At 52.9% G+C, this 23890-nt stretch overlaps 9 protein-coding genes across 9 annotated transcripts; 4 read left to right on the top strand and 5 right to left on the bottom strand.

Moving 5' to 3' along the window:
* Positions 1-354: 354 nt before the first annotated feature.
* Positions 355-2103, bottom strand: Z519_06462 (uncharacterized protein; the record flags this gene model as incomplete). The annotated part of the gene is made up of 3 exons (XM_016764202.1): positions 355-591; positions 650-1986; positions 2049-2103. The coding sequence occupies 3 exons, from the start codon at positions 2101-2103 to the stop codon at positions 355-357; spliced, it is 1629 nt and encodes a 542-aa protein (XP_016619284.1).
* A 517-nt stretch (positions 2104-2620) lies between these two features.
* Z519_06461 (uncharacterized protein) lies at positions 2621-4327 on the bottom strand (the record flags this gene model as incomplete). Its single annotated transcript, XM_016764201.1, has 1 exon — positions 2621-4327. The coding sequence occupies one exon, from the start codon at positions 4325-4327 to the stop codon at positions 2621-2623; it is 1707 nt and encodes a 568-aa protein (XP_016619283.1).
* A 468-nt stretch (positions 4328-4795) lies between these two features.
* On the top strand, positions 4796-6121 carry Z519_06460 (uncharacterized protein; the record flags this gene model as incomplete). Its single annotated transcript, XM_016764200.1, has 1 exon — positions 4796-6121. One exon carries the CDS (start codon positions 4796-4798, stop codon positions 6119-6121), a length of 1326 nt encoding a protein of 441 aa, XP_016619282.1.
* A 463-nt stretch (positions 6122-6584) lies between these two features.
* Positions 6585-8090, bottom strand: Z519_06459 (uncharacterized protein; the record flags this gene model as incomplete). Its single annotated transcript, XM_016764199.1, has 1 exon — positions 6585-8090. One exon carries the CDS (start codon positions 8088-8090, stop codon positions 6585-6587), a length of 1506 nt encoding a protein of 501 aa, XP_016619281.1.
* A 920-nt stretch (positions 8091-9010) lies between these two features.
* On the top strand, positions 9011-10948 carry Z519_06458 (uncharacterized protein; the record flags this gene model as incomplete). The annotated part of the gene is made up of 4 exons (XM_016764198.1): positions 9011-9205; positions 9256-9550; positions 9598-10221; positions 10275-10948. The coding sequence occupies 4 exons, from the start codon at positions 9011-9013 to the stop codon at positions 10946-10948; spliced, it is 1788 nt and encodes a 595-aa protein (XP_016619280.1).
* A 635-nt stretch (positions 10949-11583) lies between these two features.
* Z519_06457 (uncharacterized protein) lies at positions 11584-14595 on the top strand (the record flags this gene model as incomplete). The annotated part of the gene is made up of 1 exon (XM_016764197.1): positions 11584-14595. The coding sequence occupies one exon, from the start codon at positions 11584-11586 to the stop codon at positions 14593-14595; it is 3012 nt and encodes a 1003-aa protein (XP_016619279.1).
* Positions 14596-15720: 1125 nt separating this feature from the next.
* Positions 15721-16863, bottom strand: Z519_06456 (uncharacterized protein; the record flags this gene model as incomplete). The annotated part of the gene is made up of 1 exon (XM_016764196.1): positions 15721-16863. The coding sequence occupies one exon, from the start codon at positions 16861-16863 to the stop codon at positions 15721-15723; it is 1143 nt and encodes a 380-aa protein (XP_016619278.1).
* Positions 16864-18050: 1187 nt separating this feature from the next.
* Positions 18051-21260, top strand: Z519_06455 (uncharacterized protein; the record flags this gene model as incomplete). Its single annotated transcript, XM_016764195.1, has 1 exon — positions 18051-21260. One exon carries the CDS (start codon positions 18051-18053, stop codon positions 21258-21260), a length of 3210 nt encoding a protein of 1069 aa, XP_016619277.1.
* Positions 21261-21608: 348 nt separating this feature from the next.
* Z519_06454 (uncharacterized protein) lies at positions 21609-23420 on the bottom strand (the record flags this gene model as incomplete). Its single annotated transcript, XM_016764194.1, has 3 exons — positions 21609-22911; positions 22965-23172; positions 23228-23420. The coding sequence occupies 3 exons, from the start codon at positions 23418-23420 to the stop codon at positions 21609-21611; spliced, it is 1704 nt and encodes a 567-aa protein (XP_016619276.1).
* Between the last annotated feature and the right edge of the window lie 470 nt (positions 23421-23890).

Here is a 23890-nt window from a genome sequence, read left to right as displayed (position 1 = left end):
ATCAATGTAAAAACACGTTGCTAGACACTAGAATGGCTGACTAGTCAGGAGACATGACGAGGAGATGGCGATCTCTACTTCTGCTTCAGCTACCGATTTGCTTGTTTCATGATCTAATGTGTGTGGTACGTACACACTACTAATACGTAACATGTACAAAGGAGCTATTCAATCTGCTGGACAGATCAAGTCGGTGGAGACGTTCCTTTGCATCACCTTAAACAAGACGAGTCCAAACGTCGCGCCCGTAGATATTGTTGTTGCGCCATGATCAAGGTTAGATGTATGTTTCTGAGCGAGGTGGATGGCAAAGTGCACCGTCCATCGCAGTCTGCAGACTACCGAGGACCCTCATCAAGATTCCCTCTCCGCCAACCACTTCCGCCAACGCGGTGCCCTCCTCCGTCGCCATGCCTTTCCATAGACGTAGGTCGGTACAGCCGCAACCATGGAGGCCAAAACACACAATCCAAAAAAGAGAAACGTGTATCCGTATCCTGCGGCAATAATGAATGGTTGGACCGAGTAGGAGATGGCAAAGTTGATGCAAGATGAACAGATGGCCAACACAACCACGAGTTCTCCCGCTATCTGTGTTCGAGTTAGTACTCACGTCATAGAAAAGAAGTGACAAACTGCTTCCACCCACCCCTGGGAAACACTCCATGGCGTACGCCGTGGCAATCGAACAGGCAGAGACTTGGTGAGCAATCATGCAGCCCACCCCAAAAGCGATTGTCATCCAATGGAGTCCAAACTCGGCACCCCAACCGTACAATTGATAGCCGACGGCTGCGTAGACAAAGGACAGACAGAGAGTCCAAAGTCTCATTTCGGGCTCCTTTACGCCAGAATTCCGTCGTGCAAAGAAGATCACAACGTGATCGCCCAAAACGCCAGTGGCCCAGCCGACAAAGTTCCCGACCAAGGCGGCAAAGAAGATCAAGCCCGTCGAGGTCGTGGACCAATTGTAAGGTGGCTCAGTGAGGATCTCGGAGATAGTATTGAAGCTGACGATGCCGGCTGTGCATCCAAAGGCGAAAATGACCCCTGCGATGACCACATTTGGAAAGGTGAACAGGATGAAAGGTCTTCGGAAGTATTGCCAGTAAGAGGTTCGATCTTGCGGGTAGTACACCCAGAGCTTCAGCTTTTCAAGATATATTCGCTTGGGAAACTGTGCTTCCAATGCGGCGTCATATTCGACCTCACTTGAACTTGGGCTGCGAGTCAACGTATCACCAGGGGCTTTGCTGTCGGAGCCTTGTTGGAAGATCACCGTCTGGCCGACGGGAACAGCACCAATGACTTTGCCGAACAAGAACCGAGGGAACAAAGTCTCTTCGAAAGTCAGAAGGAGGAGGACGAGCACACTGGCATCAATGATCGCAACAATGTATTGAGACCATCGCCAACCAGGACCATCTGCAATGCTACCACCGCTGATGAGCCCGAGGATGCTGCCCAGTTGCTGGCCGAAGAGGTATACGGCCAACATCCTGCCTCGCTGATGAACAAAGAACATGTCAAACACGCTCAGCTGGATGACGGCTTGGTAGGCGGAGGTGCCGATTCCGTTGACCGTCATAGCCAACATCCACGACGCGGTCCCGTTGAATTTCCCGAGCCAGACACCGGCAATCATACAGATGGCGGTGGTAGCTAGAAACACCGGGCGACGGCCGACTTTCATAGCCATGGGAATCCAAAAGACGTTGACAAACCCCAAAAGAAGATAGTTAAGGGCACTTCCACCGTTCATGTTGGTCAAGCTAACCCCTGTGTCTTCAGAGACTGTTGTCCAAGCAGCTCCGAGGGTATTTTCACCAAAAGAAAAGGCGCACGCATACAACGCCAGGAGGAAAAGTTGGTAGTATTTCTTCCAGCGATGCCATCGTAGAGGATCGCCATTGGCGCCTGTAGGTTGAGGAATAAGGACAATGTCACTAGTCCCGCCAGCGTGTGCTGCTTGTAATGTATGATGCACTGAGAGCCATAGTTAGATTCTGCAGCAAGCAAAATTGTATTTTTGAAGAACATATTCTGACCATCAACAAGTTGTTCCGTGCCAGGAACGTCGAGTTCGTAGATATCGTCTGCCATGTTTCCAAGGTATTGACGTAAAGGATCTGGAATGCACTCTGGCGAGTCGTGAGTGCGAGGAATGGAGTTCCGGAAACATTTGCAGACGGTCCTTTATACACCTCTTACGAGCACTTGCTGTCGTTTCGACCGTTCACGGTACTGCTACCTCCCCACTCGGCCATTGATACTTGGATTGTGCAGAGACCTTTATCGAAAGAAAGGTCCAAGCGGACGAATTGGAGGAGGGCGATGGATGATCATGGGCAGGGACCCGTTGAAAGACGGGCTCGACTCGTAGTGGAGTTTGTCTCCCCATGGCTTCATTCGTTGCGCTTGTACCTTCACGCACTTGTGTGGAGTCGGGCTTGCATCCGCGTGGGCGCACAACTTGATGCGGAGAAGAGCGATATCGACTGGTGAGGAGCTCACCATTGGCCGTCCGGATCGCTGTACCGGCCTATGGACGTGGTCATCTCTGTGAGGAGCAGCGGCTTGACCAGGAGCAACATCTGTTAGCCCAGCAGTCGTAGGTCGATCACGCCAGAGACATGTTTCCGCAAAACGGCGCCACAAACTGTTCCCAGTCACTTTCCGGGGAAGCGGTCACACCGGCTGGGAGTCCACGCAACTCTCGCGCTTGCCAAACCATTTCAATGACGGTACGGATTCGGACGGTGTTCACCATTGAGCCTGTGAGCTTTTCCAGAGCATAGAGGATGAAAAGTCGTGCATACTTCGGGGCGTTGCCGGCCGCCCAGCGCAGTAGAGGATCCTGGTCCGGATGTAACTCAACAGCTGCAATGAAAAGGGGCCAGCTGATGCCCGAAAACAGTCCTGACTCCAGCAGAATACTGACAAAATGCAGGATTTCGGACACTTGCTGAGATACCCACGGTGTGGAAGGGCTGGCTCCGTTCAATGCGCACTGCAGATAAACCTCAGCCGCGAGCCTCTTGAGTTCACCAGCCTGATTTAGGATATCGTCACTGGTATCGTCGACTGTTTGCCTCAACATGTTCAGTTGTCCTTCCAGAGCTGCGGCGGCTGCCTGGAATGCGGGGGTTTTGCGACTCGTCGCGCCCTGTCGTCCCAACTCGGTGATTCTGCTCAAAATGGAGACCAGCTGGGGAGAGCACCCGAGCCAAGGTTCGCAGTCGGTCCGGTCATTGGCCCAAAAGTCGCTTCCAAAAACAGGATCTTCGCCGCAGGCAGTGCGGCCCATGATGTCCTGGAAGGCGAAGAAACGTTCACAGAATTGAACGAGGATGCTAGCATCCGTCTCATACGTGGGGGCTTCTTGGTGGTGTCTGCGAACGCGGATCAACTCGCGGGCTCCTTTCAAATGGACCACCCATCGACTGTCACATTCGTTGACAATCTCAAACATACAAAGGAGAAGCATGACCACCAATGTTTCCGGAACCATTACGACCATTTTTGAGTCACAGTCTCTTAACTTGGTCCGAAGGGCTTGGAGAGCTCGGTGGCTGAGCCCTAGTGCTACCGCTTTGTAATGTGAATCCGTTCGCGACCGATGGCAGGCGGCAAGTGCCAACATAGAGTGCATAGCCAGAGACGAGGTGCTGATGGCGAAAGGAAGGAGTAGGGTTGCAAAAGGGGAGTCGGATGTCAAGCTCGAGACGGTCATTCTGCAAATTCTTTCGACGTAGTAAGAAAGCAGTGACGAGTGTTCTGGAGTCTCCCGTTGCGGTAAGATACTTAGGGATGACGCGATCCGGGTTTTCAAGGACCACGTCAGGCTCGGAGTTGTTGGCCAAGGGCTGAGAGATGATGTGGGAGCGGCATCTCCTTCTGATGCTCTCGAAGTCCCGACTTGATGGCGGGTGCCCTCTTCTGTTCCGGATTCACACTGGTCCAATTCCCGCAGAGCATCCACCGTGGCATTCACAAAGCTATAGGGGTAAATGTCTGGAACAGGGCACCACCACAGAGCCGGAGTCTCATGAGTGGACCAGTCCGAAGTCGGGGAACGCGAGGCTGTTTTGTACTTGTATGGGTCCTTGGACCAAACACCGACTCTCCCGAATTTGAGGCCCTTGGCGATATAGTCGGTTTCCCACTTGAGGGCAGTGGTTGTGTCACAGTTCAGGCCTTTGAGTGAGCATTGATGACAGACGGGCTTCTCTTCCCCACATTTGAGCTTTCGAGCTCGACAGGTTCGACATCCGGTCCGCGTGCGCCGCTTAACGTGCACATTGGTCGACTTCCGCGGCCGGGGCATTGCGAAGGGCACATGCCAGGAACCCGAAGCTCGAGGTGGTCAGAGCAGTGACATGGAGGACTAGGTCTGAGCGGCATGGAGTGGATTTCAGGAATGTGGTGGTTGCGAGTCGAGAGACGGAGGTGCGAAGGATAATGGCGATGGATGGGTGGTGATCGCGGCGGGGCTGGTGGGCTCGACGCTCGCTTGGTCACGGTCCCTTCTCGCCTGGACCTTCTCCCTCTCTCCCTCTCTCCCGCTCTTCTCGCACTATACCGAGTAGTCCATCTCCGCCCTCCTCAACACCTGCGATCATGTCCAGGGCCACTCTCCGGCCTGGGGGTACCAGCATGGCCCAATTTCAATGGATCGACCATGTGTCCACTACCTTCAGATGGCATGACTATTTAAGTCCTTCGGCTGCCCCGAGCTGTTGTTCATGTCTTGATGCTGATTTTGCTCACTAGCCGACTGAATACCGCCATCGCCATGCCATCACCGCTTAGCACCGAATCCAAAATCCTTGTTGTCGGCGCCGGCACGTGGGGCTGCAGCACCGCCCTCCATCTGGGTCGTCGAGGCTATAAATACGTGACCGTCCTCGACCCCTATCCCGTGCCCTCACCCATCTCCGCTGGCACCGACCTAAACAAGATATTGGAGCTGGGTTCTTTCGCCGGAGACGACGCTGACGAACGCTATGTATCTAACAAGCTGCTGGAAGCGGCCACCGAAGGATGGCGCAATGACCCCGTGTTCAAACCTCACTTCCACGAAACCGGCTGTATCCTGGCGGCCACCTCTGATGAGGCTCGTAACCACATGAATACGCGCGACGGGCCGAGTGAGGCAGGTGGGTGGATTCCACTAAGGACTAAAGAAGACTTCCAAGCTACCATGCCCAACGGCGTTCTGACGGGCGAGTTCCCTGGTTGGCAAGGATGGTGGATGCAGAAAGGAGCAGGCTGGGTTCATGCCCGCAAGAGTATGGAGAGTGCCGCCAGAGAAGCTGCCCGACTGGGGGTTAAATTCATCGCCGGTGAAAAAGCTGGCCGTGTAACGAGTTTGATCTATGGGTCCTCCGATGTCCAAGGCGCCATCACGGCTGACGGCACACGCCACTTCGCAGACCGCACCATTCTCTGTGCAGGCGCCAGCGCGGCGGCGCTCTTTGACATGAAAGATCAACTTCGACCCACGGCCTGGACACTGGCCCACATTAAGATGACTCCAGAGGAAGCCAAGCTGTACAAAGACCTCCCTGTCTTGTTCAATATCGAGCGTGGCTTCTTCATGGAGCCCGACGAAGATAACCATGAGCTTAAGATGTGTGACGAACATCCTGGGTATTGCAACTGGATCCCGGACACCTCTTCTGAAGATTCCCGCCAGATCAGTTCTCCTTTTGCAAAACACCAGATCCCACTCGAAAGCGAAGCTCGCTGCCGGGCGTTTTTGCGCGAGACCATGCCACACCTTGCCGATCGACCATTCTCTTTTGCGCGGATATGCTGGTGCGCCGACACCCCGAATCGAGCATTCCTGATCTCTAAGCACCCAGATTATGCATCCCTGGTGCTGGGTGTGGGTGGCTCTGGACACGGGTTTTGCCATATCCCAGCAATCGGAAGCTTCATTGCCGATGCCATGGAAGAGAAACTTGACGACAAGCTGAAGCAGAGCTTTCGATGGAGGCCCGAGACAGCTAAAGGCAGAGATTGGAAAGCGTTACAAGGCAGATTTGGACCGGAAGGCGCCAATCGCGTCATGGATTTTCAGGACATTAAGCAATGGACGAACATTGCATCGAGGTAAAGCTTGTGCCGGCTCAGGATATCCTTCGCTCTTCTAGAGAAAGTGTACCAGAAGCGAGAGCCAACTTAGGCTCTCAATTGACCGACATTGAAAGGCGGGGAGGCGCCAGTTGTTAGCCCATTGGTCGTTGAACAGCACACACGCCCCTGGACATATTACCGTGGCACAAAAGGCATCTCCAGGACCTGGCATCTTGCCATCCAACAAGTTCACTGACTGTGTGAACCATATCAACAATATGCGCGGACGGGGATTCGACCGCAACCTCGATTGATCTGCGCAGTCTGCCTAGCCGTACCGCGTGGTGTAAATAAAAGACTGATTTTCCCCTTTGCGTGGGACCTAGCACTTTTATCAACAAGAGTTGCAGTTAGGCACGCAATCTGAGATATACAAGAATTGTTTTAGAGGCCAAGTTTGGAGCTGTGTCGACGATACCTTGATAGCCAGTCTGATCCGACACTCAAGGGATAACAACAAATTCCGGCCCAGCTTCAAGCAAGTCAAACAGAGACCCGGAAAAGCCACTTGATCTTTGCTCCCATACAAACTCGACGACCGCTGCCAATTTCTTCAGGCAGATCGACGGGGCTTTTAGCAGAGACAGCCGTGTCCAGGTCTCTTGTGCCAGGTTTGGGAGCTCAAGGGCGGCAAGGAACATCGGGAGCGCTGTGTGCTGGAGCTTCTCTTCCTGGCCGAGCGAAACAAGATGCTCGTGGAGTTTGGCCACGATCTCGGTAGCGTAGGCTTTGGCAATGTCGTCTGCTGTCCCAATTAGGTTGAAAAGACGGTGAATAGTCAACAATGCTGCCGCACGGTACATGGACGCCTGGGCAGTCATGGCGAGGATCTCCCGCTTTGAAAATGACCTGTGGAGTTCAGGACCGAAGTCTGGCCGCCAGGCGATGATCTTGTTTTCAACTTCCCTTATGGTTCTGACGTGCTGAACTTCTCCCGAGCGCCTCAATTTATTGCTAGCCACGCACAGGTCATACAGGATAGGCAGTAGAGTTGTGCACATTCCAGCCACGCGGTCTACTGTGTGAGGGTCTCGGACCAGGTATCGAATGATGGGGATCTCCCGTAGTATCAGACAGTGCGCGGTATCCCAGAAGATGGGTGCAATAATGATCGGATCCAGCCCTGGACTGTTTGAAAGTGTTGGATACCAAGCCTGGACCATTGACAGAGAATGACGCAATATTATGACGGAGCCAACACATCTGGTGAGTACGTCAAATGCCGCCAGCGTTGGCCCGAGGCTGACAGCCGCAACGGCATCTCGGAGGTTGCAAACGCTGAAAGTCCTCAATCTTCGCAGTGACAAAGCGCCTCTGCTAATGTCAACTTGATCGAACGAAGTTGCTTGATGGCGGGCCCAGATGAGGGCGGTGAACATTGCCTGATAGGTGTCTCGAAGGAAGCCAGGCGCAAATTCATAACATTGTCGAAGCGTGGTCAGAAACTGATCGGCGAACCCGGGGCCCAACATGAAAATATCGTTGGTAGCATAGAAGAACTCGAGACTGGAGTTTTGGAGATCGTATAACTGCTCCAAGGAAATACCCAGCTCTCTCCTCCAGAGAACCGAAAACCCTTCCTCTCGTTGGTAGTGCCTGGGACCTGGCACCAGTTCTCCTCCCTCAAAAGTACGGCTGGACTCAGCCTCGTTGTCAATCTCATCGGGGGACTTTTGCGAGGACGTTAGTGAGGACGTTGACGAAGGTGTTGGGCATGCGTCGAGTTTGTGGCTTTGTGTATTCGATCCACCGGCCGCGTCCCAGACGTGAAGTGATCCATACTTCCCAAACGCCGTGGCTTTTGGCTTCCGCCCTGGTCGATTACGAGATCGTAGACTGGTACATGGGGAGTTAGATTGTACGCACTGGGTACACTTTCCAGTGTGAGGCTCGAAGGTACATCTCTCCTTCTTTTTGTAACAGCGATCACAGGACCTTCGGGTCGCCATCAGTTGCTTTCATGCCAGGCATCAAGAAGGTCCCTTGGCAGCCCACCCAGCCTGGAGGCATCGAACTTCGACTGCTCTTGCAGGAGCGCTGGCTGAGGGTGCTTTCTGAGTGTTGTTCTAACTTGATCAGGAAGCTTGTCCAAGCGAGACCACCGCAATTCTCACCTCTGGCAACACCTGCAAAGTCATCCGCCACCCCCCTAGTTAGGTCGTCGATCACTGTTAACAATATGGACAATCTCCCTCCACAGGGACCAGGACACCTTTGCGGGAAAACTGGATCTCAAACCTGCAAGATGTTCGGTTACCCGCAACCATACCGAGGATCTCGGTTCCAATTCCACGGTGTCTCGAGGTTTGGGCTCGAATCAAGTGCATTTAATCCTGTGCGCTGTTACCACCTGGCGACTACTCTGCACCTTCTCAGCACAATGAGCAGGTGATTCAGCAGAGTGCCAAGGGGGATGGGCGTCGAATTCCGCCAATTGCAGGGAAAACCCCGCAGATAAGTGATGGCAGGGCAAAGCTGGTGGGAAACCAAAAAGCGAAAAAGCACGGCCACCGGAGAGTTGTCACCATATTGGACATGGCTTCATTTCCCCAGGATTTGGTGGTACGATACGGATCCAATCAGGTTGCTGGGCACACTGCACCTCCGCGCTTTTGGCGGGTCCAGAACGTGGCGAACCTGCACGCCACGGCCGACTATGCTGGAAACGCTCAAGCTTACGACCTGCTACCCCATTCCCCATGTTTTCAACCAGAGGGAAGTGGAGGCTGGATTCGCTGCTACACAGGGAGTACATAAGGTCGATTTCCGGGCACTATCGCACTGGCACTTCCTCCTCAGCCCAACTTGTGTTCCCTCGAGTTGTGTTGTTTGGACTGTCATACCGAGTTATCCATCACAAAAATTCATCATGGCGGACGACAAGATTCCTCTACCCAACGAGATTGAGGCCAGAGAGTCGTCTACCCCATCAGAGAAAGAATCCGGCGGCGCCCACATCGAGCAAGTCAGAACTTTTGAAAAGGTTGAAGGCCATCCCGGCTACTATGAAAAGGATGGCCTCCGAACATATGGCGACGATCAAGATCATGATCATGAGCCTCCGGTAGGTGTGCGGTTTGGCTGTTTGGGAAGACATGCTAAACTCGGCCACAGTGGACAACCAAAAGAGTCATGAGCCTTGTCGCCATGGCTTTCCTCTGGACCGGCTCCCAGATTCCCGCCTACCTCCTTGGAGGCATCGCCCCTCTGATTTACTCTGAAATCGGAGGCTATGACAGATGGGTCTGGTTCGTGTTGGCATACCTCCTTTCCCTCGCAGCCATCTGCCCCTTTGTCGGCTCCTTGTCCGACCTGATCGGCCGGAGGTATGTGGCGCTGTTGGGATCAGGCCTTCTCGTCGTTGCCATGATCATTGCCGGCACGGCGCACAATATGAACCAATTTATTGGTACGATACTCTCGTCGGGCTGAAACTGCATTACTAACGTTTAGCAGCTGGAATGGGTATCTCGGGCGTTGGAGCCGGTATTTGCGAACTGACTTGTCTGGCTGGGACATCCGAACTTGCACCAACACGCAAACGTGGCCTCTACGTTGCGGCCTTGGTCTTGACCATTATACCATTCTGCCCGTCCGCTCTCTATGCCTGGCTCATTGCGGGCTACTCGACTTGGAGATGGTGCGCCTTTATCTCGGGAGTATGGGCCTTAATTGGAGCCGTCGGCGTCTTGATATTCTACTTCCCTCCTCCACGGCCTAATTCTCGAGGCTTGACCAAGAAACAGATCATCGACGAGATCGATTTCTTCGGCGGCTTTCTCAGCATTACAGGGATGATCATCTTCCTTGCCGGTCTCCAATGGGGAGGCTATCAGTATTCATGGGAGTCCGCTCACGTCTTAGTCCCGCTCATTCTGGGGTTCCTCCTCCTCTTCCTCGCCTTCCCGATTTGGGAGATCAAGTTCGCGAAATATCCAATGTTTCCGTCTCGGATGAAGAGAGACGCAAAGGTGCTTTCCCTAACCTTGGTGATTACTGCGATATCAGGCGCAAACTTCTTCTCAATCTTGATGTTTTGGCCTACGCAAGCTTTCAACGTGTATGGCCACGACCCAGTTGGTATGACGGCCAAATCACTTCATTTTGCGAGTTTGCTCGTTAACTCTCTATAGGTGTGGGAATCAGAACTCTCCCGATTGGCTTTTCTATCCTTGGTGGTTGCTGCATCATCTTGGTTTTCCTGTCCCTATTGCGAGGACATATCCGTGAACTACTCCTGGCGTCTTCCATCCTCATGACTGCTGGCTGTGGCGCACTTGCAGCTGCAGATCTCGACAATATACACGCAGTCTACGGTATCCTCGTGGTAGCTGGCCTCGGAATTGGAGGAATTGTTGTCCCTGCCTCCATCATCACAACCATCATTTGCCCTGACGACATTATCGCCACGGTTACGGCCCTTACACTCTCGATTCGTGTGATTGGTGGTTGCATTGGCTATACGACCTACTACAATGTCTTCGTCAACAAATTCAAGGTCAAGATTGTTGAATACGTCGGAGGGGTCATGGTAGGCCAGCTCGGAATCACAAACGAAACGTACATTGTGGACGCCATCACCCTCACCGGACTTTCTCTTGTGGACCAACTCAAACTGATTCCCGGCATTTCTGGGAACGAGACAGCGTACCAGATGGTTCTAACGGCCGGGCAAGTGGCCTACTCCGAGAGCTACCGTTGGGTGTATCTAGTTTCAATCGCCTTTGGAGGAGTGTCGATCATTTGCTCCGCATTCCTGGGCAATATTGAGAAGTATATGGACGACCACGTCGCTGTTGTTATCTAGTGGGGGCAAAGGGCGAGGTGTGCAGAAGAGCAAGACGAAGTCGGAGTGATTCTTGTAGTTACGAAAACATTGTCAGGCAAGAAACTCTCGCCTTCAGTATAGTCAATTGATTTCTTTGACTGAGATAAGCCCACCAGATTTATGCCTTTCATTTCTCCAAAGTAAGATTTACGTATTTCTTGCCCTACATAACCATGGCTCGAAAATCGCACTCATACATCAGGTGAAATGGTGTGTGCTTCGAGCCAGTAACAGAATGGACCCTGGCAAGGTTGGATTTGTCGCATAATTTAACAACAGCAGCTTTCTTCTCAAATCCTTCGCTCTTACTCTTGTAATATCTTCCGGGTATCATACACCACGGCAAATAATAATAGAGCCCGCGTATATGGAGGACTTGATTTGTGCACAATTATCAAGGGATTATGTCCCCGTGCTCTTCAATGCTACATCCTCCGCATTCCAGACTCCAGGAGATTTCATCCCTTGCAGCGAAACTCTCAGCTCTCCAATCTCCCACATTCCAGTCATGAGTGTCGACGCCCTTGTGCAAACAGCATCCGCGAAACTCGCCTTCTCCACCATGTTTCGGGTTGCCGCGAGGCTGGTGAGTAAGAGACAACGGAACGCAAAAGATGTGGCCCTTATGGCTCATCATTGTGATTGCGGTAGTGGGCGCCGCAGTTCTCACCTGTACAGGTATCTTGCTTGCAATCACTCTGGAGCGACGACGGCATCGCCATATCATGCACGCTCATGGGTTGACGCGGGGCCTCAGCAATTATCACCGCTCAAAGCTCAGTGCCTGCGAACACAACTACTCGCATGTTACGCATCCGACAACCTCTTTAAGACGAAGTGTGCAGCTCCCCTTCGGAATCGTCTCTGTCGGGGTTGATAGCGCTGGCGAGGACGAAGAGAAACAGCTAAACACCGCGACTGGACACGCCGATGATTATGTTGAAGTGCTGCGGCCGAGAAGGAAAAGGAGCATACGACGATCTTTCCCCAGTCACCCGCTTTATATTCCAAAGACGCGCCGACAAGGGAAGCTTAGGAAGGCTGTACCCTTGGATCGGATACAACAATCTCCTCTCTCGGCGATTACCGAGTTCAGCGATCCTTCGACGGGCGTATCACCGGTCGCTCCTGAATTTCCAACGGAGTCCGAGACAATTGCCATGCATGAAAAGGCCGGGATCAAACCAGAAAAGCATACTTCCACGCAATGGCCCTTGGCAACTGCAAGCACGAGAGCATCTGATATCGTCCCCACCAAAATCATGTCGATAGCGGTACGAGAAAGTGTCCTAATGAGGAAGGGAGGTGGGAAACATGGTCAAACAGCAGCTCCGCAACCAGAATCGGTCCCTCGATCCATCAGTGCAGTTAACATGGCTTCTTTGGCACCAGAGGATCCCTTACCACCCTTGCCCACCATCCATTTTCCAAGGAATATGAAGGCCAGAACCTCGAATGCTAGTCTGAATACAGTGGGCAGCTCGGTCTTGGGGGCCTTCGCGGGTTCTCCTGCATCCAATGTTACAGAACTTAGCGCTTCTAATCTCGAATTGGACGAGCCATCCCCCACTGTGAGACTGGGACTCGGGCAGGAGTTGTCGACCCCAAAGCTTCAAGCGCTCCCAGTGAAACAAATAATCCATGGTCTTTGCACAGGCAAGCCGAGCATTCGCTCCCTTCATCCAACGGTCGACACGGACGAGATCGGCCCAGGTAGTAGCAGATATATCTCGGACCCTCCGCCATTTCCAACTACCGTTATTCAGGGGGAATCCTTCAAGATTATCGACGCGAGTAATTGGGATTTGCCGCCACTGAAAGTTGGGAAGACAAGACTTCCATCGGATCGGCCTAATCGATATTCAATGATCGAGCAGTCGAGAACCGCACAATACCGAGCCGCCAGTGACTCTGCGACAAGCCTGCTTGCTACTGAAGATGTATGTTCTGTCCTGGAGGCTCCTAAGAGACCCAATTCAGTGGCGACAGGGAATCCGTTGCAGGGGGCCCGACAAGGCAGCTTTGCAGCAAAACGACATTCTCTGTCGTCCTTGGATGGACCGAGGCGCGGGCACAGACGGCAGAACTGCGTCCGCATAACTAATCTACCCTATCTAGATCTGAGAGTACACGGCATGATGAGGCTGCCAGAGCTCCGAGAGGAGCAGCAACAGGTGGGCCGCATACTTGAGGCAGACGAGTTTTTTCATGGCTTTGACATCCCGCAGCGACGACCGACGTTCAAGCCGAGACAATCAGAGGCAGACATCAAATCATCCACTCCAATACCGTCTCCGTTGAGAAATGCGCCCATCTTGACGCCCACACCTCGCCCAGTGCGGAAACAGTACATGCAACGGCCCGACAGTGCAGTTTCAGGGACACCGAGACCAGATTCAGAGGTCTTCGATTCCGACTACATACCTATGCGAATGTCGAACCATTGCAACAGAACGCCCCGCCAATGGCCACTCTCGCCATGCTCGAGGCCCAACGTTCTTTTAAGGGAGACGCCACCATCAGCGCTACCGTCAGAACGAATTCCATTCGAATCACCTATTTTACCTTCTCCGGCGCTGAACTCGGCTTCTCTCTATCCTCGCAAGTCCCTCGTCAAAGGTCCACGCAATCCTCGAAACTCAGGCCAAAGCAGCCACCCTGCCGCTACAAGTCCCCTGCAAAGCAAAAATGGGCCCAACTACCGGATCACAAAGGCTCGGGAGTCTAGCGGGTCGGGAGATTTCGCGCTTCGAAAACCGATCATGATGTTGCGAAGCATGAACTCCGATGTTCGCCTGCCCGGCCAGCAGGGCATCAAGCTCTCTAACGTTGGTGCGGTAGAATCTGACAGTCCAGAAATCTTCGCGATACCATCTCCACCGATGAATAAACGAGTCATGGGTCTCCGCAACGCAAGCGGTGGATCGTCCATAGCGAGCACCTCTCGTTCTGTATCGGTGGACAGACAGCAAGCCAGTCGCGGCTCGAGTCCTTTGGCTCATTCAACCTCGAATGCGACCAGGGCCCCTCCAATAGGGACGACAGTTAAACGATCCTCTTTGCACGGGGCCTTAGACCTGGCAGCGCCAGTCATGTGCGTATCACCATCCGTCAAGTCCGTCGGCGGCGGCTCGATCTGGGAAGACATCAGCGTGCGAGGCGAGAGCCCCGAGCCCGAAGTCTATGTGGCTCCACTGGCCCTGCGGCCCAGGGCAGACCATAACAACCGGCAACGGTATTATACATCAGCATCGACATTCCAAGCTCGGCGCGGTGATGGCAACGATTTCTTCGATGTAGAACAACGCAACGACAGGCAGTACCTCGTCTCCCGTCATGTACCTTATATGGTGGGGGGAGTTGACACAGAAAACTCACATCTGGTACAGCAACTTGAACGGGCCGTGAGCGGCGGACAATGGAACCACCACAAGAACAGCGGCATCATCGCAAACAACAACAACAATGATGACCTGTATGAAAACATGGCTTCTTATTCGGTGTGGTGCGATGTACCACCACCGGACCAACGCGAAATCGATGTCTTCCAACTTCCACATCATAATAACAGGAAGGAGATTGGACTGGGTTTGCAGCTTGTGAATTCCCCGATGCGGAGTACATAAGGACACAAGGGGACAGGCAAAGACGGTGTCGGATCAGCCCGACGATACTGTATCCGAGCCGACTTCCGTTGTTGCCCCCAATGCTTGATTTACATTCCCTGTCCCCCGGGGTGTTTGACGGATGTTCAAAACATGGGCTTGTAGTTGTGCTCCAGGTTGTCACATGCGCTTTACCTCAGATTCCCCAATTTGCTTTTTTTCTACACACATTCGTCTGTCTGAGATTCTTCCTTTCTATATTGCTCCCCCTTTGCCGTTGTCAAGCAGCCGCAGTGTCACTGTTATATCTCTCGTTTTGGTCCTTAACTTTCTTTCTTTGGGTGTGGGGGGGGGTTGAATGATACCCGGGACACTTCACAGGGCAGGACAGGACAGCGGATAGAAAGAAAGGGCTGGAAGCCTGGGCGCCACTTTTCGAAATCGATTTCCCCCCCTTTTGATTCAACGATGTCTTGTAGACATAATATTAATGACACTCTTTCTTCCCCGTTTCCTCTGCATTTCGTAAGACGGTATTACGGTACATATGTACGTAATCTAAGTGCACTTCCGAACCCCCAAAGTGCGTCGAACGTGTGGGCTGGGGCGCAGGACAGTGCCCCATTTAAAACGAGATTCGATTGGACTGGGCTGGATTGGGTAGGTATAAGGGAAATTGGAGACATTGACAGACAGATGGAGTGGTTGGCGGACAGTGTGACTGAGTGGCCAAGCGACTGACCGGGTGAGCTGGCGGAGAGGTCGAACAGCGAGCCATGCAGAAAGCAGGTGTCAAAGTGAACAAGCGCGATGCCATTTGAGATCCAGCTAGATACGACATTCAAACTTCTTCGAGACTTTCTGTCCCGGCTTCAAACGACCGTCCACGAGTGTGATCCGCTGCTCAAGTCCCGTTTCCCTTTCCCTCTCCATTCCGTTGTCCCATTCTCATTTGCCCATGCCTTACTCCCTATAAAGTCCATCGAGACTTGCGACCTCGGTGCAGGAAGTCTCGTTGAACAATTCGCGACGGTGAAGACCAAATCGTTGCCCCCAATAACTAAGCGGTTGCTGGCCTGACTTATGTATGTAAGACCGCCCAGTTCGTGTTCGTTTCTTCTGCTCGGTACTGTTTCGCCGAAATCTTCAACTCTGACTCTGGCTTCCCTGGACCAAGATCTTGACATGGTCCTCTTTATTCTCCAACAAGCCCTTGAACGCCTTCTCGACCGCGTCTTCAAGCAGCACGATCCCCGAAATCATCTTCTTCGCCTTGCCAGCGAAGTCCGCGTTCTTGTCCAGCGCCGAGATCACAGCTCGGAAATCGTCTGCCGTGTAGCCGATTCCGCCTATGTATCTCTTCTCCAAGATCACGAGGTCATTCGGGTTGATCTGGAGCGGTTTGCTGTGAATCGCCACGTTGAACATCGTTCCGCCTGGTCGGGTCGCCGCGACGGCGGTGTCGAGGGTCGACTGCAGCCCCGAGGCGTCGAAGGCGACGTGTACGCCGAGGTTTCCTGGGGTTAATTGGCGACACGCTGCCACCACGGGGTTAGAGTCGCCATTCTTGTCAGTAGAACTGGATGACGTGGGATCGATGACGGCATCAGCGCCGAACTCTTCGGCCCGAACTGCTCGTTTCTTGAGTACTTCGCTGACCACAACGTGTCTGGCACCCACAACTTTGAGGACGAGGAGGAGGCTAAGCCCTATGGGGCCTGCCCCTTGAACCAGCGCGTCTTGTCCTGCTTGAAATCCCGATATGCGGACCATGTGCCACGCCACTGACAGAGGCTCAACCAATGCACCTAGATCTAGAGGCACAGAGGCAGGTAGTGTGAATACATTGGTGGCCTTGACGACTGCCTCTTCAGAGAAACCTCCACTCAAAGCGTCGAGACCGTAATAGGCAGTCTTGGTGCACAGGTTGATCTTGCCAATCTCGCACATCGCACACTTGGACAGTCCAAATTGTGCATCTCCCAGGTTAGGCATTACAGCGACACGGTCTCCAACTTTAACATCGGAGACGCTAGAACCGAGTTCAGCCACTGTGCCCGAGAACTCATGTCCGAGGATGACAGGGAGTCGAGCCCCGGTCTGTTCGTGTGACGAGCCAGGCTGTGGACACATGATGGGGCCAGAGGTGAACTCTTTCAGATCAGTGCCACATATCCCGCAGAAGCCGGGCCGGATGCGAATCTCGTCTGGACCACATGGCAGAGATGGAACCCGTTCAAGGCGAATATCTGACTGGCCATGGAAGCGTAGGGCTGTGAAGGACGACATGTTGTTATCAGTAGTGGTTGGTCTGCTTAGTTTCCTAAAAGGCAGGGCGTATTCGACTACAACACTGATATACTGCAGAATACATTAGAAACCTTCCCCTACCTATCTTTGTTTATCGCGACATGATGTGATACCCCACTTCTGAGTGAGTTGTCGTTGCAATACTGTGCGGGGATCCAATAGGTGACGCTGATCGCCAGTTCTCTCAGATATCGATCGGATGGCCTCAAAGCCTACGTGTCAGCTCCTGTGGGGATAGCTACTCGTTGGCTCGGGAAAAGGACTGCGGATCAGCGGATGGTCTTTGGCACGGGTCATTGTGATCCGAATGCTCAAGCAACGGTGGCTGTGCTGTTGCAATATCTACGAAGGAGTTAGCATGCTGACTGGCCTCCACCATTCTTACCTGCAGGGTCTTCGTCGACGTTGAAAAGCTTGTTGGAAGGTAACGTTGTGGGTTCGCACTGTCTGACAGCGAATATATGCAGAAGGTTGAAAAGGTCGTTGGATTGTCGTGAAGCTGAAGCGTCAGACTGAACCGCTAATTGAAAGGCACATTGAAAACCACCTACAGAATTCTTGAAATGGCTCTGTTCTTGGCTCATAGCCGAAACTTTCAGGGGATGCTTGCCGGTTTTTCTGTAACTGTCATGGAAGCTTGGCCGCCGTTTAGAGGATCAAGACGGGAGTTTTCCATCCTTCATTCGTCCCTTGCGCATGCCTTGGAGATGCAGAATGCCCGTGTAATCCATGACTCTGCAGATATCTGCTGCTTATTCCATTCTGGGAGTCGCTTTTTGTGTCCAGCGACAGCTGCAATCTCCATCCTGAAGTATTAGTAAGATTGTCTTTATGAGGCAAATACGTGAACTGCAAAGGAGGCTGATATGGGCGTGGAATGGCGAATATAAGGCTTCAAACCCACGGCATCCGACGGCAAACAGAGCTGCCATTCTGCGACAATCACCATATCATTATATACTGAACAGAGAAAAGGAATGAGTCCTGGATCTTCGTGAGAAGGATTCACTCACGTGAGGACGCGTCTTAGCGCGAGTTCCGTGAAAGCGCGTCGCCGCGTCTGCCCCGTCTCCTCTTCCTACCCCCACAACCAATCACTCCTCTATACCAAACGCCCACCTCCACCAGCTCTTCAACGTCCTTTCCGCGGCGAGGGAACAAGCTTAATGCCATTCAAATTCAACCATCTAGTGCAACTCCTGGAAGATCTCAATACGGCACGGAAACAAGTACAGTCCTCCTCAACGCGTCACTCTAGGCCTGCAGACGAAATCATCATCAAATGGTTCAGTCGCCATGAGTCTGATATCGTCCGACATGGACCCTCTGCTGTGGCTTTCCTGTCTTGCATGCTGCTGGACCGAGTGCCAAACCGCGTCTATGGCTTACGGGAGAAATCGTTAGCGAGTGTCTTATGCAAAGCACTGTTCATTGAGAACACCTCCCGTGGCCGGCAGTTGCATGAATGGGAAGCGACAGGCCTCGACTTCGCAACTTGCCTTGAGAAGAATGTCATGGCTCTGGCAGAGAATGACCCACCGGCTGCCCACAGAGAAGTAACACTGGAAGATATTGATGCTGCCTTGCGACAGCTTGCTGCGAATTCCAAGTTCGCTTCCCCCGAAATGAGAAGGCATAGAGATGGCGTGAAGTCCGAAATTTCCCTGCGATCCATTCTATCCCGGCTGCACAGTAGAGAGGCAAAATGGTTCGTGCGGATTATTCAGAGATCTTATGCTCCCGTTCAGATTCCGGAATCCCTGGTCCTGGGATGCTTCCACTTCCTACTACCTGATATTCTCTCCTTTCAGAACTCTATCGATGAAGCAGTCGAAGTCCTGGGGAAGCCCGACCTGATCTCCATCCCTCACAACCCACCAAGCGTTCTTCAACAGCAATACCGCCAAGAATGCGCCCGATACTTAACACCCAAGCTTGGTGTCATGGTCAAGCGCCTGGAATATTTCAAGGCAAGAAGTATTAGGCACTGCTGTCAAATGGCGAATCTAAGGACAATGAGTGTGGAGCGGAAGTACGACGGTTGGTACTGCCAGATCCACATTGACAAGTCAAAGGGAAAAGAGTGTATACAGATATTCTCCAAACGCGGTAAAGACTCCACGAAGCCCTTCATCCTACTTCACGGAGCACTCGAGGCCGGCCTACGCCTTAGTCATCCAGAGTGTGCTATCACTCAAAACTGCATTCTTGAAGGGGAAATGCTGGTTTGGAGCCGTTCGCGACAAGCCATCCTACCATTTGAGAAGATTCGGAAATACACCCAATACGGTGGCAGAACCATAGGAGCAGGTGGTGATTCCCCACGATCATCCGATGAACAATTGATGATCATCTTCTATGACTGCCTATGGCACGACAACCAGAATTTGGTCAACGAGCCTCATTGTGTGCGGAGGCAGCACTTGGAGGAAATTGTGAGTGTCACTGAAGGTCTAGCTCAGCTTGGCGACCGACGGGAAATCAGATTTGGCTCGGCAAGTGCGAAGGAGGAACTCCGAAAGTTCTTCGGATATGCAATTGAACAGAGATGGGAAGGATTCGTCCTGAAGGGTCGCCGCGATCCCTATTTGTCGGCCGGCTGGCACACCAATGCGATCAAGCTGAAGAAGGACTATATCAAGGGCCTCGGAGACGCGGCTGATCTCTGCATTATTGGCGGGCGTAAAGACCCTCTAGAAGCAGAAAAATATGGTGGGTCTCTCAGCTGGACGATCTTCTATGTCGCCTGCCTCCAGAATAAGGAAGTCGTTCAAAGATTTGGAACGAAACCGAAGTTTCTGATCCTTGACATCCTTACACGTCAGACCATGTCAGAAGGTACGTTCCGGGAACTGAACCAGCGTGGCCTGGGTTTCTGTGTGCCATTTTCTGGCTCGACGGAGCAGATGGATGTCAATATTGAACAGCCGGGTATTATGCGCCAACCTCCCACCGTCTTGTTCACAAAGCCCTTCGTTGTCGAAGTCACTGGAGCAGCCTTTACTAAGACTGCGGACGTCGCTTATTACGCTCTGCGGTTTCCTCGCGATGTCAAATTGCACTTCGATCGACCTTTGACGGAGACCCATAGCTTTGAGGAGCTGCAAGAGATGGCGAGAGAAAGCCTCATGCCTGCGGACCATGAAGAGCAGGAGGACGTCGATTGGATTCTACGTCTGACTGAGGCTGATGGAAAGTCAAACCGGTGTGTTGACCTCCATGCCGGAGGTACGCCGAGTCCCTCGTGTGTATCCACTGCAAGCGTCAGCACGTGTATGTCGTCTCCATTGACAGCCAGCCGCGTCGATCATGTGGGAATACTCCCAACACAATCACCTCTAAGCAATTTTTCAGTTGCTGTCAAGCCCGACGCCAAACCAAATCCGAAGACTGCTAGCACCTGGCAATCATCTCCTTTAGCATTACCAGCAAATCGTGCTCAGCCCGCAGATGAATCCGCGGCACTGCCACCGCCAATAAATTATGTCCTTAGTCCTGGAAACGGTGTTAAGCGCAACCATGAAGAGTCGAAGTTGCCATCAGTGGCCAACAAGCGACCGAGGAAGGACAGCTTTAAGAGGCTGTTTATTCCTCTGCAGTCCTCCCTCCAGAACAAGACGTATGCTGTTCATCCCTATGAGCCGCCGGCTGTATTTCGATCCCCAACTAAATCCATAGAACAGACCCCTTCTCCATTTCCCATTTCCCAACAACAAAAGCCTCTTCGTGAACTGAAGAACGTCACTACAAAACGTGGGCTAGAGAAGCTCGGTTCTCCCCGAGCTGAGTCTGTTGATCACGGAGAGATGGGTACCACTAAGACCGTCGATGAACACGTTGGGAACATGAGTAACGAAGGCCAAGCTCCGGTCGGATCCGCTCACGGCTTGGACGGTGTTATCTTAAAGGTAATGTCGTTTTCCGCACTCTCGCCATTGGACATCAAGTCTGTGAATTGGGTGACAGTGGTGTATGCTCAGCTCATTGATAACGTGCCCTCGAAGCTGGTTCGCAACACCATTTACGAAACCGTAAGGACAATCTCGAAAGAGTACAAGAGACATCGCGGTACCGAAAAGAAACGCCACCGCATTGCACGTCACGCCGAAGACCTAGAATATCAGCTGCAGCAACCACGGCAGCCACAGCGAAGAATGATTCTTTTCTACGATGAAAAGATTAGGTCCTCCTTCGTGGACTCTTCTCCAGATATTGTCCTGAAGGGCGCGGGCGACGTATTGCGAAAGCGGCAAGCCAAGAAATATTTTGCTGGAGCCTTGCTTATGACTGCTCATGAGGATACCGAGGACGTCGTCTCAAGGGCTATCTGGGATTGGCATGAGTCTGTCCGGCTTTTGAATGAGCTGCGGTCGTGACTACCTAGGCATAATATCGCGTGGTGGTTGAATGGGCGATGCGATAGCTCTAAGCTACATCTCACCGGTCTTTATATCCTTTTGAGTCACCTGGGTACGATACGCTGAGTATATCTACATCCTCCACAGGGTAATGAGGATAGACGCTGAACCTCGCAGTTCAAGGAACGTTGCGAGGTAATTGATGCATATTTAAATTGATGGCAAAAGTCGATGGGCAAGAGGGAGCGAAGCAGGAAGCGGGCATCACTCGACCCACCCACCCAACACACACACACACACACACACACACACACACACATATATATATATATATGGTGACAGAATGTGGCCGTAATCAATCCTGGATCAAAACAGCCACGCGACGAAAGTTCTATAGAACCAGCTCCGACGTCCCTTGCTCGCGGCCTCCCTCCTGGCCTTGTTGGCTAAGAACTCCTCCTCCTCGCGATCGATGGCGTCCTTGCCGCTCCACAGATCCGCCTCGGCGGGACGCACACCGCGACAGCCCGTCCACCACTTGTAACCAAAGATCATGACCAGGTAGAGGGGGATGCCGAGGTATCCTGTGATGAAGTTCTTGTAGTCGAAGCCGCCGACGAAGACGGGAAAGTTCTTGGTCAGCGCGACCAGGATGCACAGGGCCAGCGCCCCATACGAGCCCGCGACGCCCAGGGGCGCCGTGTACGCGAGGGCCGTGTCGGGCACGGCTTGGGCGCGGCGCGCACGCACGAAGCAGATGTGCGCCACTAGGATCGAGATCCAGGTCAGCAACCCAAAAATGGTGACCAGGTTGACAAAGTAGCCGAACACGGTCTTGGAGTCGTCCGACACGTTCATAAAGGCGAGCAGCGCGAACGCGGCGGACACACCGAGCGCGTAGACCGGCACGCCGCGCGAGTCGGTGCGTTTGAAGATATTCGGGGCCTTGCCTTCGCTTGCAAGCCCGTAGATGGTGCGCGACGCGATGTACAGGTCCGAGTTGGACGCTGAGAAGACGAACAGAAGGATGCACCCGTTCAGAATGCCCGGCAGCGCGTTGATGCCTGCCAATTTTATGGCCACCACGAACGGGGACGCCGAGGCCGACGATGATGCTTTGTTGGCGAAGGCGAGTTCTTCACTGTCGTACGGAACGAGCATTCCCAGGAGCAGAACGCTGAGACAATAGAAGAACAAGATGCGGTAGAAGGTCAGCTTGATGGCGCGCGGGATGGTTTTGCGAGGGTTCTGCGCCTCACCCACTGTAACACCCACCAGTTCGGTCCCCAAGTAGGCGAACGTGGCTGTCACCATGGTGGACCAGAACGCGAGAAAACGTCCAGTGGCACCGTCTTCAATGTATTCTGCAAATGCGCCAGGGTCTTTCCAGTAGCGAAACCCCTTGCGGTCGTGGTCCGGGCCACCGCCAAGGGCGAGGACGAGGGATAAGATGATGACGCCGATGATAACAATCACTTTGATCGTGGACAGCCAGAACTCGAATTCGCCGAAGAAGCGAATGCCGAAGTAATTGATACAGACGATCGCGACCCAGAAGACGGCGATGAACACTCCAGGATTGACGCGGTCTCGGTCCACCCAGTATTGGATGATCAGTGCCCCAGCGGTCAGTTGATTGGGCGTCACAATGATATATTTGAACCAATACCTGCCGGCGTTAGCCCTTCCGCCAGGAACGAACCCTGGAGTGGGAAGACTCACGTATAGCCAAGAGCAAATCCCAGTGCAGGATCGCAGAATCGGGCGGCGTAACCAGTGAATCCGGACGATAAGGGCAACCAAGCAGCCATTTCTCCCAGAGCACACATGACAAGGTAGACAAGGAACCCGACGATGGTGTATGAGATGAAGACAGAGCCAGGGCCTGCTTGCGCCAGAGCTTTGCCGGTTCCGATAATCAGCCCGGTACCTGTTGTTTCAAAGTCAGGAAGTATAGCATTTGCCTAGTTGCACCTGTAACCGACCGATAGCACCTCCTATTGCGATCATAGTGATGTGGCGAGCCTTGAGGCCTCGATGGAGTCGAGAACCTTCATCATACTCGATGCCATGAATACCACTTTGGCTCTCTATGGGAGAGATTGTCTGCTCTCTAATCTGCTTCTCCGCGACGTCTGTGTCTGGGGATGAAGGAGAATATCCTTTGTGCGGATCCATCATATGGAGCAATCAAACGAAGATTGGAAGGGAAGCGAGGGACTCGAAAGGTTACCCAACCTATCTGCTTTCTCGCTTCATAGAGGTCGGAAGACAGGTAGAAGTGGTGGCTGAATTAAGAAAGACAACTCGATACTTATCATTTTGACGCATGGCCTGGCAACCGAAGTCAGGCTGATCCTTCGAACGGCAGGTCAGGTCTACGAATGATCCGACGTTGCAGGGACTGGAGCTTGCACTATGTCACATTATCTTGGTGACCAGGGATGAGGCTCGGCCAAGTATATTCGCTGTCCAAGCATCGACGCAATAGGCGGAATCCCGCTCCAGCGGACGTGCCTAACTGGAGCAAACCAAGAGGATCTGCAAGGTTTCGGGATCTTGGCTCACTCGCCAAATGTTCAGCAATGAGACCCAAGGAAATGCCCAGAACTCTTGGGCCCCAAGAGAAGATAAGAGATCGGGTGTTT

This window comes from Cladophialophora bantiana, assembly GCF_000835475.1.
Source record: "Cladophialophora bantiana CBS 173.52 unplaced genomic scaffold supercont1.9, whole genome shotgun sequence".
NCBI lineage: Eukaryota > Fungi > Ascomycota > Eurotiomycetes > Chaetothyriales > Herpotrichiellaceae > Cladophialophora > Cladophialophora bantiana.
Note: the sequence above shows the minus strand (reverse complement) of the source record. Positions and strands in the feature narration are given on the sequence as shown.